The sequence below is a fragment of the Dromaius novaehollandiae genome, chromosome 17, assembly GCF_036370855.1.
Source record: "Dromaius novaehollandiae isolate bDroNov1 chromosome 17, bDroNov1.hap1, whole genome shotgun sequence".
NCBI classification, from domain to species: Eukaryota; Metazoa; Chordata; class Aves; order Casuariiformes; family Dromaiidae; genus Dromaius; species Dromaius novaehollandiae.
The window spans coordinates 11960851-11977378 of NC_088114.1; the positions used below are offsets into that span (position 1 = coordinate 11960851).

Here is a 16528-nt window from a genome sequence, read left to right on the forward strand (position 1 = left end):
GGGTAATTAATTTAGAGAAAGAAAATAACCAGAAATAAATGATTGTCCTCAATGGATAAATAAATGGAAGTAGAACAGTGGAGGTACTCAGTAGGAATGTCTCAGTAAACACTTGTGCAATTAGTAAAATAACTGTATGGGAGAAATTTATCAAATAATTTATACTAACTTTGGGAACTATTAAAGAGAACTGTAGAATGATGCTCTATTTACATTTACAGATCTATTCTTGTGCCCACTAAAATCAATGGCGTAGGACCATCATCAGTCTTACACAGAGCATTTTCCAATGTATATAACAGGGTTGGAGATGTATTTTTTTCCATTTTACAGATGGAGAAGTTGAGGCCCAGAAATGTTATGTTATTGGTTTGTGTCCTACCTAGCTAGGTTTCCTTATTCCCTTTCTCCCAGATTATAGGCTAGCTTTAAGCCATGTCAACAAGAAGGGCTTTTTGTTGATGTTGGTATGTTTTTCCTGAGGGAACTATTCCTGATATAAGGAGACATTAAGCTGTTTTCTGAATGCTTGAATTCCATCCAGTAATCTGCTTTGGTGCTTGTTATGTGTTTTTATCATTAACTGCACTAGAGTTTGATGTTAGGCAAAGAAGTGCACAGCTGAAGTGAAAAACTTCAGCCATACTTTGGTATTGTCAAAGGTAAGCCAGCATTTTGTCACCTTGATGCAGTCTTTTCAGCCTTCTAGTTTCAGTCAAACACAACAGAAGTTATTAAGTTCCTATAGCTGCCATAAAAATGAATGACTCGCTGGAGTACAAGCAATTGGTAACTAGTAGCATGAGCTAATGCAATACTCAGTACCAGAAAATCTACTAGGAAAAGAGACTTTGTAAATCAAATCCTCTGCTGGAGGCTTGCACCTTTTCCAATGCCCACGTCAAATGCTCAGGACATGCGGGAAACCAGACCTGTGTGGTTCTGGTGTTCACAGGACAGCTTCTAGCGCTCATACTGCCTTCTTTTTTGATAAAGAAGATTAAAGATAAAAAAACCCCAACAACTGAATTAAATCATATGGGATTAAATCATATTAAATCTTTTTACAGCCTACAGTAGGAGGTTTGGGAACACAAGGAATGTTACATCAACACCTTAGAAAGTGACCTGCCCACTTTAAAATGAAACAGCATTTATAGATAGAAATGCTATCTTTTGTAAAGCCTGGTGATAGCAGTGGGAAAACAAGATGAGCTTTTAGGCATTCTTGGCTTCTCTTGAAGTCTGACTTGGATGCAGCAAGCGTGAAGTCAAGTTCAAGTTGGGAACAAGTTGCTCTAGGTTTAACCTGATTATGTTAATGAATCTGAAAGAAAAAGATAAATTAGAAATAATCTAATTTAAAGAAACAGTGTAGGCTTCTGGTAAATTGGATTAATTTCTTTGCTTGTGTGGGACTAAAGTAATTTCATCTGTTCCTGTAAGGACAGGTGAGGGTATCGTAAACAGCAAAGAACTCTGCCAAATGTGTTCTTGTGGCTGGAGGATTGTTTGGATGTTGGTATGTGAGCGACAGATGAAATGATTGAGAAAATATACAGTCTGTTCAGCTGTGATGGGAGCAAAACCAAACTACCAGTTAATGAGAATGCAGCTGGCACAGAGCCTGGAGTTGTATAGGTGAGGAAAAGAGGAAAGGGGAATTTTCAGAACAATGATAATGTTTTCTGGTTCAACTGGAGCAACATCTTGTTCCAAAGCTGTACAGCTCATGCAGTTATCAACATTTTACTGTCCCTGACATGCACAGACCTGCTAAGGCTGTAAGTCAGAGTTTGACATGAAGAAAGAAAGAAACTTGGATTTGAGACTTCCATTGTATTCTGAGAGAAAATTTAAGCGACACGTGGTACATAACTGGTTCTCTTCTGAATGAAATGTCAGTAGGCTCTAAGGATGTGTTTAACTATTGCAGGGTAATGAATCCACGTGTCTGCCTACTCTTAGTGTATAGTAACTATTTGAGTACTCTATTGTACCTCTAATTTATTTATCCAGGACCAAAATTTTATATATTAAATGTCTCTCTCTCTCTCTGTGTAAGTAGATACATGTCTAGTAGGAGGATCTTACAGAAAACTGTAGATTCTTAAAGCATAGAGCCTTCTGTGTGGGATTTCTCTCCAGATCACAAAAATCTATTCTTGTGAAGTATGAGGCTATTTTGTACTTGTGTACTTCTGATTATGGGAGACTTTCAGGCAAGAATGGAAGATTTTATTAGAAATGTTGCTCTGGTTTATCTCCAGTGTTGCAACTCTTTTATTAGAGCAGAAAGATTTTTCTTCCTGTTTTAATATAAAGTGAGAATTATAGAAACTCTTTGCCCTTGCACAAAAGACCCAGAAACAAGGGTTGGTGGTGCATCAGAATGGGTGTGTGCTGAAATGTGTGTTCTCCAGGGGCTTGTAGAAAGCAGGACAGAATAGCTCTGCAGGAAAAAGTGTTCTTTGTACAACAGCCCTCTTTGAAGTAACCTACATCATAAACAAGAAGGAGAGAAAAAAGACTCAGCTTTTAATATATTTGAATTTCTGTTGTGATATATGTATTAATTTTTCCTAATGATTTTTGAAAATTCATTACATTTTTGCCTAGTTTCAGAAAATAGAGACTGCTTAAGATGCTGCATGACAGCATTTTAGGAGTAGTCTCACCTCCAGCTGACCTCTCTCAGTCTTGAGACTGCCTTAAGAATAGTCTGATTTAATAAACAGTATATTTTGTGCCTTTTAATGTATATTCCGAGATTTTCACCTTTAGGAGCCCCACTTTTAAGATTTTCTTTTCAATCTGAAGTGCTAGAAACTTGTTACTAGTTAAAACTAGATTTCTTGCATAATCACTTAAATCCAGAAGCTTGAGGCATGAGATCACTCAATATTTCAACACTTGGGGTATAAGGAGTGGTGGCAGAGCATGTAAATCATAATGCATTACACAGGGAGGTAAAGCAACTCTTGTATCCAGACTTTGAGGAACCTTGAATATGGTTTCAGTAAAGAGCATTGATACTGAAGCTATTTTCTGAATTTTGCTTTATTAATGTAGGCATTGGGTTGAGGTTTGTGGTTTGTTTGTGCTTTGAGAAGTAAAGCAATGTTGTCTCTGCTATTTTCTGTTCTAGTTGACAGGAGATCTGTATTCTGGTTTTTAATTTAACAAGTTTAGCCTGGGGGGAAAAACACTTTGTTACATTTCTGAGAAGCTTTTCCTGTTAATTCTGAAGGAAATGGCACTTCAAGCTGATAATTACAGTTTCATTTTGTTTCTAGAGATTTCTGCATACTTCCAAATCAAGGCCTTAATGCAGTAAGAGAAGCATGAATTGTTCAGCATTGACTAATAGTTGAAGCGTGCAGTTACAGCTCTGCTTACTCTTTATACTTCGCCAAATCGACATTCCTGTTTCTCACTTGACCAGGTTTCTGCAAAATGCCAGGGAGCGAAATGTCACCTTTCCTGATCTGAGTTGCAGTTCTATACTCAGGACTAGTTGTGGCACCGTGAAGAAGGGGGACGGACAGCCTTTGGCCACTGCTCCATCACTTGACTGGAAGTGTGTGCTGTGCCAGATAGCGCTACTGGGAGGGGTGGGCTCCCTATTAATTGCTCCTCTGAGGACTTCGTTACAGAGGACCCAGTGGTCCCTACACTCTGTGCACTTCCAGCTGTACAATCTGGGTCCTCCAGAGGGAATTTGACACAGATCAGATAATCATTGTTATCACTTAGAACAAACATGTCTTTGTGTTTACACGTTTCCTAGTTTGTTCTGTGGCTGCATTATGCATAACAATATGAGAGGCATTTTTCCATCAAAAGAAGAGACAGTGACATTCCTTGCTAGGCTATGCTCTGTACCTACAAGTGTAACGGCTCTTTCTGTGTGTCTGAAGAGCAGCTTCTCAATCTATAGGATTTGTTGTAGGTGAGTTTCCGCAAGGATCCCATATAGCCATCACCGTGATGAAGCATCCTTGGGCTACTTCAGCATCCAGGTGCTTTTATAAGCCCAGTACTCCAAAACCCTTAAACAAGTAGCCACAACCCTAAGTTGCTTAATAAAATAAAATCCAATCTAGTATGAATTATTGCCTTAGGAAAGGAAGGAGATCAGAGCCATGATGTGGATGGAGTAGGCAGCAGCTAGTTGGTTTGGGGATGATATGGTATTTCATGTTATTTCTGAATATTCATATTCTTGATAGATATATTCTGATATTCTTGAAGAGCAGTGAATCTCTTTAATGATGCCTTTAATAATCTCCTCTTTCCCTTTGAAAACAGTATTTGGGAAGCAGAATGTCTTCACTCCCACTAGTGGCTGTCTGCCAACCAGCTTCATCTTTATTATTTCTAATTCTTCAGTCATTTATTCATGTGAAGTGTGTGCTCTTAGAACAGGCAATTTTTAGCTCCTGGTTGTCAAGATGAAAGAAATCGACATAAATTGCTGGTGTGAGCGACTAGGAAAGAGCCTTGGATATTTGGTGCTTCAGCCTGACAAACAAGATGAAGTATGCTTGAATGGGAAGCTGAGTAGAGCTCACGAAAGATGATCAGTTACAGGACCTCAGAACAGAATGTAAAAAGCAGTAGTTAGGGAAGATCCCGTGAGGTTGAAAAGGACGGTTTCTTGACACTCGTGTAAGAAGCTTCTGTGAATGCTGGACTGGGCTCTGGGTCTGCAGAAACCATGTGGAAGAAAAATAGTTTATTCAGTACCGGGAGATAAGCGTTTTCAAAACTATTTGCCAGTGGACCTTTTGAGATAAAGTCCAAGGATGCTAAGTGTTCTCTGACAGAAGATTTCTTAGGGAAAAACATCTGCTATTCAGCTGTTTTAGAAGAGGAAGCCTTGCAACAGCTCCTGGAATTGTCTTCTGTTTGTTTACATTGATCTGTGTCACTATGATTTAGGATGAGGCTCCTGATATCTGAAGGAGAGACTTTTTTTTTTTAACTCTGATTTGGTATTAATCCAAGGTTCAACAGATCCAAGTTTTCAGTCAGATGAAAAATTAATGAGGTCTTTTAAAGAAAGTGTTGATTCTATATTTTTTTAAAAATATGTGCTCAGTCCCTAAGGGAAACATTATATATCACATGCAGTAAAATCATGGAAGGAGGCATTACTGCTGGACAGATAAAAGGATGTAGTGAGGGGAGGAAAGGGCTGTCAGTAGAAAAAGAGCAGATTCTCTGCCTCCCGAGATGTCTTTCTACCAGAAGAATATAGATTCAGTTATTAGAACACTTCCAGTGAAATATTGGGTGTGTAGGTGTATTAGTCCTAGAAACAAACGTCTGTCACAGATAATTACTTGATCCAAATTTGAATATTGTCTTTGAGCTTGGACTCTGGATCCCTCGGTGTTTGTGAGATGAAACTTGCAGGCGCTCTGCATCCCCTCTGTTGCTCCTCCAGGATATGCAGCACTGCGCTTCAGAACCTCTTCGTATGGTGATTCACCTTTGAAAGCTTTACACGGGCTTATTTTCTGCTCTTTTCTTTAATTTACCTAGCTGTCTGAATGGGAAATTGCTAATTTGCATGGAGATCTTTCCAGAAATGGCCTGGAGATTTGTGTTTAGTCAAATACATTTTTAAAGATTTTTTTTCTGATTGATATGATCTTTAATTTCTGCTCAGAAACTGACACTCTCTTGTTCCCTGAGGTAAAATGGAAAATGGATCAAGATGTGTGCTTCCTTGTAGTATCAGAGAAATTGGCATTTTGAAGTTGTATCCTTAATGGTGATCATGTAACACATTTTTGAATGCATCAGATTTCCCATTATCTGTTATTTGCTTCTTGCATTTGTGAGTTTTTTTCATTTCAAATGCCGAAGTCGTCAGCCACAGCCATATGAGACTGGGACTTACATAATGTTAAAATGAAGTTAAGAGTTTCTCCTTTGCATACAGAGCCAAGCATTCAAGAGATTTGAGATGCAGAAGTGAAAGAAGCTTTCTTGGAACAGACTCTTCTTACCCAGAACCAAATTTCTTGATGCATTTCCATAAATACTGAACATAACTAATGGGACCCCAAGGAACAGTTTGGGACCCCATAGGACATTGCCTCTTTTGCCTTTGCCTTCGCTCCCTGCAATGTCAGGGCCAACCTAAAATAAATGATCTGTGAGGGGCACTGGGCACATGCCTGACGTGTGAAAGCAATGGCACAGGGCTAGCCAGAGCGGATAAACTGTCAACAAACAGTTTGTCTCATGCTTGTGGAGTTCTCAATTGCTAGGTTTCTGAGGCGGAAGTTTGCTTTGCACTGTGAGATCAGGGCAAAGCAGCTATGATGGGCTTGAGGGACTCGCAATCAGGTTTTCACTCATGGAGCTAAGGTGAATTAATTGATGTTTATATTTTTCCTGTTGGAGCACAACCAGAGGATCACGTTCAAGACCAAGACTCTACCACATTGTTCTAACTGAACAACAACAAAAAAAATTGTGGAACTTTTCTGGAGAGCTAATGGCAAATGACCCTGGAATTAATTTTATTTTTATATTTCAAAATGCCTTTAGTCCTTCATATTTTAGGACTGAAGTAAATGGTGGATTCCCTGTCATTCATAGTTCTTTAGTCAAGACTGAGTGTATTTGTAAAACGAATGCTACCTCAGACAAAAACTAATGCAGAAATTAGTGGGCAAGGGTTGGTTTTATTTTGTTTTTGGCTGCCTTGTGTGGGATGGGAGTGAGGTTACTCAGACTAGGTTATATACCAAAAGGGCTTTTCTATCCTTATCTATCCTTAAAATCTGTGGGGCTCTGATTTACAAGCTCTGCCAGTTCATGGGGGGTGATTTAAGAGAGGGTTGCTGCCCCTCTCTAGCAGTTTACCTCCGTATGTCGGGACAGCTGAATGATTGATGTTTCTGCTCCTGAACTGCAGTGGTTGTCAGCGTACAGTAGTAATATTAATCTACTGAGCAGCTGTGGCGGAGGGCTCTGATTCACAATCCCTGTCTGATTTAGCTCTGACAGCTGAGAAGACTGTATTTAGGATAGGTTCAGTGTTCGAGAACTTATACTTTCCATTGAAGGAAGACGCAAAAAGAAACCGACAGTAAACAGTGGGGTTGGGGAGGCAGGATGACATTATTGGGCTAAGATCTGAGTGTTACTGGACTGGCTATGCACACAGCCGGCTGCTCGGGATCGTGGCTGTTGGCTTGTCCTTTAACATGAAGAAATTCTGTATGTTGTTCCTAGAGGCCATTTGGCCTCACTGCTATAAATGTCTGATTTGCTTTTGGCATCATAATAGCCTTGAGTGCTGGGGGGCCTGGGAGGTAGAAGAAATAAGACTCAAAAAGTTGTCTCCTGTCTCGTGATACTATTCCTTCATAAAAGCCAGACAGATTTTCCAGCTTGGATAAATTGTTGTAGTCAGTGAAATTGGGCAAGTTTATTCCAGAAGAAAATTGGTCCATTGAGGTCACTGTTACATTTACTTATGCAGTGATTCATGGCTTATATCCTGCTGCTTTTCTAACTACTTGAAAGCTGCATTTCTGCTGGAAATTCCTGAGTGTCTCAGCTTCCAGTGATCCTTCCTGTGAGCTGAACTCAGTCCATGAGTAGGAATTCATGCCCAGCCCTGAACACAAAGGGAGCTGCGCATCTGCAAAAAACCTGCCCTCAGCTCCAACACCCTGAACAATCAACACTTAATCCCTCAAATGTGTGCATGTGAATACTCAGTGTAGGCCCATGACAGTGTCAGTCACTGAAAGTCCTGAATGCTTCTTGACAACTTGGTTTTTGTAGTCTCAGAATGTTAAGAGAGCAGTGCTTCCCTCAAGGATGTATGTGCATCTCTAGTCTATTAACATTACTGCAAAACACCTTGGTCACCATAGCATACATTTATGGGCAGCTAGGGTTACATAGAGTTGACTGTTACATCAGTGAGTAAATGAAGCTCGGCTGTATTAGTAGAACCCATAGAACTGCTCCTATTGTGTTTGATTACGATTTCCTTTTGTCTTGTACCCTTTTCTAAGGGTTAAAATAAACCTGGCAGTTGTGCATTGGCTGTCGACCTGCATTAAATGTAGGGAGATCAGTGGGATCTTACGTGGTGCAGGATGGTATCTCAGGACTTATAGGCATATTGTAAAAGTGGAACATCGCATGGTTCCATTCTCCAAAATACTAAAACTTTGTGATCTTGCATCTGAATACAAAATACTGCAGTGAAAATCACAAAAGGTGGCCTTAGAATCATTAGAGTTTAAAGAATAAGTAAAATGTTTGCCTAAGGGTAAATGGGATTTTCAAAATAACAAAAATGTTTCTCAACTCTTGCCAGGAATTCCTTGTACCCACTGAGTGTGCCTGCTCCATTCCAAGACCTTCATGTCAGAGGCACTGTGTGCAGTCCTGGTCCCTCTCCATTGCTTCTGGGGTTCTGGGTCTTTCCAAGCTTGGTTTTGACAGCTCCTGCCCAAGACTAGTTGTGAGCAGAGGGGGCAAATTCCCGAACTCAGGGACTCTTTCAAACCTCCACCCTTACTGCACGCTGCTGTGCAAGTTTCCTACTGTTTCAGGGTTATATGTAAATTGCTGTTTCTATCAGTTGTGGAATTGTGGGTGGTTTTTTTTTTTTTTTTTCAGGTAAAACAATCCGAGTGTCAATGTGCTAAACTGGATGGGGAGATAGGCAAACTCTGGTAATATCTCCTTGCCTTTGTGATGTGACATTTGGCAAAGCCTTGCTTTGGAGCTTTTGGAATGAGGAAGTAAACAGCTGCATGCAAAGACATATGGAATTAAGGTATGTGACTACACAGTCTTTTGGAGAACCAAGAGCTAGCCAAAGAGAATTATCTGTAGCCATCCCAGTTGCAGTCATCACTGAGATTTACTGAATTGATTACTGGAAGGGATTATTTCTAGCAGCTTGATAAAAGTATTGCTGTGAAAACTTTCCCTTCTGCTATGTTGAGCCTTATTCCCTGACATCTGTGTATATGATTAGGAGAAATAGGTGCCTCCAAACAGATGCCTCTCTACCTCTGGGTATCACTGATGACAGATTTCATTGTTGCAGGCTGTGTCAGTAGTGCGAATGAGGAAGTTTTTTCTTTAAAATTGTCAGCACTTTGGTGCGATATTAATGCGATTGGTAGAATTACTGTTGATGAAATATAGTTTATTGCATAAAGGTGAAGGAATTCAGACAAGCACCGTGTGCAGTGTTATTTCTGTGGTGCAGTATTAATGTACGGTTGTTAGGTGTCAAGCTCCTGTTTTATGTAGGTCAGAGGCAGAGTGAGAGTAGGACTTATGTCTGTACTAGGCTATCATTCAAGGAGGATGGAGTTAAGGTTGGGTGGGCAGATACCTCATGTCTTCATATCTTGTTTTCAAATCCTTCATATTCAGAAGTTTCAGAATTGCTAAACAAGCCATAGTAGAAGAGACAAAGATATTGGCAACCTTAGATATCTGTTAGCAAAGCTTAAAAATACTGAAATGTAGTCCCCCAAAGCTATGAGCAGGTCTGTAGACAAAGCAGTCAGCTCTATTTCATCCTGACAATATTTATGCTCTTTAGGTAGTTTGCATGGAAAAAGCAGCTGAACTAAATCTCCTTCCTCTGACTGCCTTACATTTTGCACCTTATCTGAACATCTCCAAGGGCATGTCAGCTCTCTGTGAACTTGGGATTCACCAGAGTGCTTAAAGTATGTGCTTGATTTAAGTATGTAAGGAATCTCACAGAAGGCAGTCAGCATGTCTTTAAATGCTTTGCTGGATTGCCAGTAGTCACTTAGCCTTAATTTCCCTGTTCTATAATGAGGTTATAGAACTTCCTACTTCGCAGGAGTGTATTGAGGAGAAACATTAAACGCTGGAAGATTGCTCTGGTGCTCAGGTGACTGTATGTTGTAAACATACTCATAGCTCATCTGTATTACTGTTTTTCTAAACAGATAATTTCCATCAACTTCTTTTTTACATAAATTCTTCTGCAGCTGATGTAACAGCAAGTCATAGAATACACTTCAAAGGATAGAAAATAAGGTCATTATCCATTAATGAATGATCCCGTAATGACAGTGCCATTTGAGAACTTGCTCATTTACTTAGAAAAAAAGGACATACTTGATGCATGATCCCTTTGTTTTGTTTTACTTTCAGTTTTGGAAATAATCATAAAAGGAAGAGTAAAAATTTCACAGATGTAGAAAACAACTTTTGTATGGGTGAAGGCCTTTTTTCTGATTGTCTGATTTAAAAGCTATATTTGAATTTTGTTCCCTGCCTGACTGTTAAACTGTGGTGTATCTCTCTAAGATGTCTGTGAAGAGGCATAGAGTGCCTTTGCGATGTGCATACTGCAATTTAAGCTTTGGGCTCTTAGTTGTGTTAGCTTTTTGACTGTGGAAAGAGAGCTGAAGAAGTCTTGTCTTATAGCTGGAGCAAGGAAGATTTCCTCATTGGTTTTATTCTTAGTTCTGCCACTGACTTGGTCTATAGCCATGGGTAAATTCCTCACATCTTTCTTTGGGTAGGTCACGTATATCTGTCAGCTTCTGCTTTGCTGAGAAGAGCAGAAAGGTTTATGTGAGGTACCACCCTATGTACCTTGAGGCGAACCAGGATCCTGCTGCTGGGTTACTGCATTCTGCTGCCTTCACCTGAGCCAGTTGCCTGAGTGCCAGACGCTGCTGTCGCTTTGTACGTATTTGATGAATGGAGGATGACATTTGTTGTGCTTGGGAAGGAGAGGCTTTGCTTAGTGCCATTGTGCGTGAGAGACAGAAGTAGGAGAAGCAGGCTGGTTTGAGAGACAAGTACAGATAGAGAGATAAGGAAGCCTGATTCAGTCCAGGTACTTAGAAAGACTTTTGGGATAGAACTGTCTAGAAGAACGTTAGGGCTGAGATAAGGAAATTGTTAGCTCCTGTCTGATGGATCCAGTGCCAAGGATAACTTATTTTGTATGTTCTTTGTAAGCAAAAAAGCATAACCAGAACAACCCACAAATTTCTGAGTGTTGGTCGGCTGCGGGGATTAAACAATCAACACCACCAAATGCCAAAATACCTATGGTTGGACCTAGGGGAGTATAAATCACCCTCTCCAGACCTACTGTCTGTTCCCTGCAGCACAGGGACAGGATGAAGTAATGTCAACAGTGCTATTGAAGCTACTCTTAAGCAACAGCCTGGAGAAGCCTCTGCCCTCTTCTTGTAGGTGTCCTCACCTCCCAATCTATTAACTAAATTGAATATTAGTTTCTAAATGCACTGAGCCACTGATGGATCACTCGTAATTCCTCATGATAGAGCCCACCTGACAAGGCAGAGTATTCATTACATCATTTCTAGAGAGCAGCGGTAGCGCTGCCACTGGGGACTGCTGGGTCCACTCCCACCCAAACTTTACCAAGTTACACGATGTATGCCATGCGTAAGACTCAGCACAGGCACAGGGTTGAGCTTAGGGGTCTAAGAAAGAGAAATCTGAGACCTACAGTAAGAGAGGGGCTGCCAAAGTAGTTGGGAGGCTGTTGGTGGAATTCCCTCAGCACTATGCAAGCTGGGGATGTGGCTGAGTTCCTAAGTCTAGGCTTAGGGTCAAGATTAGGGTTCCGGGAATAAAAACATTAAGGTATATAGTAAGAATGGGGCTCAGAAGGTGATGCCAAAGTAAAGCAGGGGATGTTCCTTGGGCTGTCCCCTGAGCAGTCCTTTGCCTAGGGGACTGGAGTGTCCCATGGATAAGTGCCAGCCTAGAGGTAAGGTGAGGGGTAGGCAGGGGTGGCTCATAGCCTGGTGCCCTGGGGTCTGTCTTCACCAGAGCTTTGTAACCTTCTGGCTCTTTCTAAGTAATGCTTCTGTCTGTGCTAAGCATGGACAGTGCACGTGCAGCACCAAGCCTGGCACCACAGCACGATGGAAACAACCAGAAGCAGAGATATACTCTGCACAGTCGCCTTTGGGGCATTGCGAGGGGATCCACACCAGCTGAAAAGGATAAGAGCTGTCAACGCTAGATAGGAAAAGAGCACACCATGACTGTTTTCCCTAGCACAACCAGGGTTAACACAGTACAACCACAACACCCACTCATTTTTCTTGGGACAGAGCTGCTATCCTATCTAAACAGAGATTAAGTTCATTGCATCCTTATAAAAGATCCTGCTATCATATTGCATTAGAGTTGCACAGAGGTCCCGGGGAGAGGGCAGGGTTCACAGTTTCACTAATTAACTTTGTTTTCAAGCCTGTTGGCTTGAAACTCTTCTGTAGTTCCCAGAAATGTGTTCTGCTTTTCAGCCTTTAGAACTCATTTCTCATGTATCTAGCATGCTAAGTGTTCCAGCTCGCGTTTCTTTACTTCCTGACGGTGGTAGCTTAGCCTCTAGGCATTCAAATTGCTTCACCACCATCAGTGGCTGTAGTTTTGCTACTGCCACTGCTAGCCTTTTTGTGTTTTTCCTCTGCTGTTCTCCAAATATTTGTATTTGACATTCCTGTTATTTCTAATAAAAGGAAGTGACTAAACACCAAAGAATAGAGATTACTCTTCTTTTGGGATCAGATTGCATGAATGTTGCTGTGTGTTGATGGAGAGTGCAGAGCAGATGGTGTGCTAGTTCTTAGGTATATGTACAGCTCAGATCATGGGAATTTCTCCTCTTTGTGGAGTTCCTAGCAGTGTCTTGAAAAGCCAGCCCCTTGACAAGAATCCCATTGCTTTGACTACATTCTGGGTGGAGCAGAATGAGGTCAACCCTGAAGACTGAATAAAATCGCAAGTTCACTAGTTATGATTCAAATACTTTAATTTCTTTTACATCATTTTAATATTACTGGCACTTTAAGGCTGATCAGAGATGCCAAATTACAGCCCCAGGAAACAACCACCTCTGTTCTCTTACAAGAACAATATTTTCAGGATGAGAATTCATGTTATGCTTTCCCAAGTGAATAGTCATCAACTTGGAGTAAGAAGGAGACTGAGGACTTGTTCCAATTTTTGGATTCATTACTGGGGGTAATACTTAGACAGTAGTTTTAAAAATGTATACACCTGTTCTCTGAGAGCTCAACTGCAGCAAGTAGTCATCATTAATCCTCACTTTGCTGAATCACTTTAGAGTCACTGTTGTTTGCCCAGTGAAACTGCTTGGGCTTAAAGTACATCAAAAGCAAGTTTAGTCTTTAATGTCATGTGGAAACTGGCTATTATGGATGATAGCTCTTAACTACAGTCTGACATAGATATTATTCCCTGGCATGTACTCTGTTGGAAATGGTTTCCAGCCCATCATGTGCTTTCAGTGAGACAGTTACGTTGTCACTGTTTTTATGGTGATTGCCAGTTCAGCAGTTAACACCTTTAATCTCAGTAGACTTAAGTGTCAACACAAATATAACGGAGATGGGAATTTCCTTTTGGGTTTCTAGTGGGTCATGGGAAATTAAGTTTGTTATACATTTGTAAGCTGTGATTTGAGATGGTTCTGTGTTTATGCTGAACTCTTCTGTCACAGCATAATAATCAGGAGATTCCATTTAATTGGCCAAGACATCCATGAAGCATGAGACATGAGCCAAACGTTGGCTGCAGGTGCAGGGTCATGGTTGACCTGATAAAGGCTGTATTTGTGGATGATAATAAGCAATTACTCACATTTCACTTTTTTTTTCTTGTAATAAATCCCTTTTTAGTTCATATTCCAGGACTCCCTCTGGTCTGTGACTATACTTTGACTTGTTTTTCAGAGGAGCCTGTAAAAGGAAAGTTGTATTGGCTAATGGGTCCTTCACAGGACAGGCAGCTCTTTCAGTCTCAGAGGGTTTCCTTCTCTCTGGTTCTTTTAGAGTAACGTTCCTGTAGCTTTTATTGAGGGTCCTTGCATGGGATTAGCAGTGATCTCAATTGAAGCACTGGTGCTGCCTGCTTTGAGAGAGGCTCTTTCCCCAGTAGCCTTATGGCACTGGACTCATAGGAGGTGCAGCCGCAAGTGACAGGCCTCGCAGCACACGGAGTCCACTCAACTGGCAAAGAGACAGCGTTGGTTTCAGGTCAAAAACAGCTACTTTGGCAGGTTTTGTTTTTCTAAAGTGGAGAATCACCACTGTTACACTGCTGCTGGGGAAATGGATTAAGACAGCGGCCCTAGGGTGACTAGCCTGAAAGGATGCAATGCAGAAAAGGTGCATGCTACTTCTCTATAAATTCAAGCATGCGCAGGAGCATTTGCAGGCACTGGAACATGACCATTGGTGCTGGCAAACTTGCCAGCACATTCCTCATAGTGAGTTTGGCCTGTTTCAACGAGCAGTTTCCCTCAGCAGCTCCTGGGTGTGGGTTGGCAGTTTAGCAAAATCAAAGAACTGTTCCCAAAAGGCAGCTTGCTGCAGCTCTCTGGTTTTATGGCTAACCAGTTTACTATCCTAGACGTGGCTGCTGTGTGCCAGCAGACCTCAGTGTGACTGATTAGTGTTCTTGTATGGACATCGTCATAGAGCCCAGAAGGAACCAAGGCTCAGCTTGTGTTCAAGAAGGGCTTGGTGCTGATAGAGTGATAGTTTTTGTGTAGTTTAAGGCCCTTCTGCTCTTTCCTCTTCTCCAGATCGAGAAGTTGGCCCTAGACCTAGAGGAACCTCAAGATTACCTTTGAGACTTGCAAAACGATGCATTTGAAATAACATTTTGCAGATAGTAAGGCAATAGTTGATTGTTATGGACAGTTCGTTATTGTGAAATACTTAACATGCTGTATTGTGACGTTACGGCTTTCAGAACTGTAATAGCATTAACAAGCTGATGAAAACCAAGGCAGTTTCCTTAATTTTCAAAGAAACATTAAGTTTATATGTATTGAGTGTTTTGCTCTGAAAGCCTTAAACACCTTCAGTAAATCAGAAGTTGGATAAGAGTAGACAAATTCATGAAACTAAATTATCAAGAGGTACTAGATACAAAGACCCCAGTTCCGGCTCAGGAAGTTTCTGAGCTGCAAATATTTGGAGGTTGGGAGAGCACTGAGGGGAAAAATCACTGCATACTTGCCCTGTTACTGTACTCTTCCCCGGACATCCATTGCTGGCAGCTGTCAGAGGCAGGATCCCAAGCTGTGGGGCTCTGTTTGACCCACCCTGGATGTTCTTATGTTTTTATGTAAATATAGTCCACATCTAAATCTATTGTGTAGAGAGGCTGAAAATAGAGTGTGAGAAAATGAGACAAATATTCTTCAGCTGAAACAGTAGATATGACCATGAAACCAGGCAGGGTAGTACTAAATAGGTCTTTACATTTGAATGCTCAACTATTTCTGTTTTTTTAAACATATTTTTGCTCTTTCTAAGCAATGTCTGAGGAGTAGAAAAGCTCTTGAACTTTAAAAGCACTTCTGCTTTTAGAAAGTTTATATTTTCAAAATTACTGTTTGTTCGGCCTTGAACAACCAAGTCTCCAAAACCACGAGTTGTATTGGGCAATCTGGGCCACTAATATTTGTGAGATGTGTGTATTTATATCCATGTCCAACCCTGTTCAGTCTGACTGAATTTCAGCATCAGGCAAGGAAACATAATGAAGTGTACAGTCCGCAGAGAGCCAGGGCTCGGCAGGCCTCTGGAGTCCAGCACAACTCTGCCTCTGACCCTGCAGCCAGTGTCAGACCTTGAGGAAGAGGCAGGAGAGGGGAAACCTGACTTGGCTCTGAGGCTGATAAGTGTCACCTTTTTAGCACTTGACGTAGAAATGGAGACTGAGGTCCAGAACTGAGTACCACTTCCCTCTTCTCAGAGTCACCCAGGTTGTGGGGAGTGGGGACAGACAGAGGAAGGGAAAGAAAATTGCTGATTGCTTAGTTTAGGTTCCAGTGACTGACTTAGTTTTGTCTTAGCTCAAGTGAAGTGGAGATACCACCTTCCTTGGTACACTGCGGAGGGTGATGAAAGCAACGGGTTTGCTGAGGGTTGAGTCCAGAAGTGTTTCTTTTGGACTTGGATGAGCCCTTGGTATGGGTGACCTGGCTCTGAAGGACTAAGTCACCTCATTCCAAAAAGTGATAGATGCTGGGCAGGGTGGCTGAAAGAAAAGAAATGCCACTGCAACAGAGGTATGGCCAGGCTCTGCAAGAAAGGAGAGCACTGCCAGGGAGAGAGTGGCTCCAGGCACCAACCGATCGTGAAAGAAGACAGGTGAAGTTTTAATAATAAGGCACTGTCCGTGTTTTGGGCAGCTCAGAGGATGTCTGTGTCTGATAATGAATTCCACATCATTTTGGGACTGCACGCTTTACGGCATTGTTACAGGTGTGCAGCCCTGAGGAGGCTGCACCAGGGACTGCAGCTGGGAAGGGTGTGTGTACATGAGGTGGGTCTCAGAGGAGGGTGGCACAGAGGGGAGATGGACGTTGTCCATGTGACGGGAGCACTTGAAGTCACCTGATGGGAGAGCTGTGGGCCTCAAACCCGTCACTACAGTGACAGAAAGGTTGGTCACT

General features: G+C 41.5%; 1 protein-coding gene across 2 annotated transcripts in view; it reads left to right on the forward strand.

Annotated features, from left to right (window-relative positions):
• GGT5 (gamma-glutamyltransferase 5) overlaps positions 1-16528 on the forward strand; it is a 49589-nt gene that overhangs the window by 1760 nt on the left and 31301 nt on the right. For both annotated transcript variants that reach the window (XM_064522212.1, XM_064522211.1), the window contains exon 2: positions 8665-8824. In XM_064522212.1, coding sequence (XP_064378282.1) covers positions 8802-8824 — 23 coding nt within the window. In that variant the 5' untranslated portion in view covers positions 8665-8801. The remainder of the gene's footprint in view (positions 1-8664; positions 8825-16528) is intronic.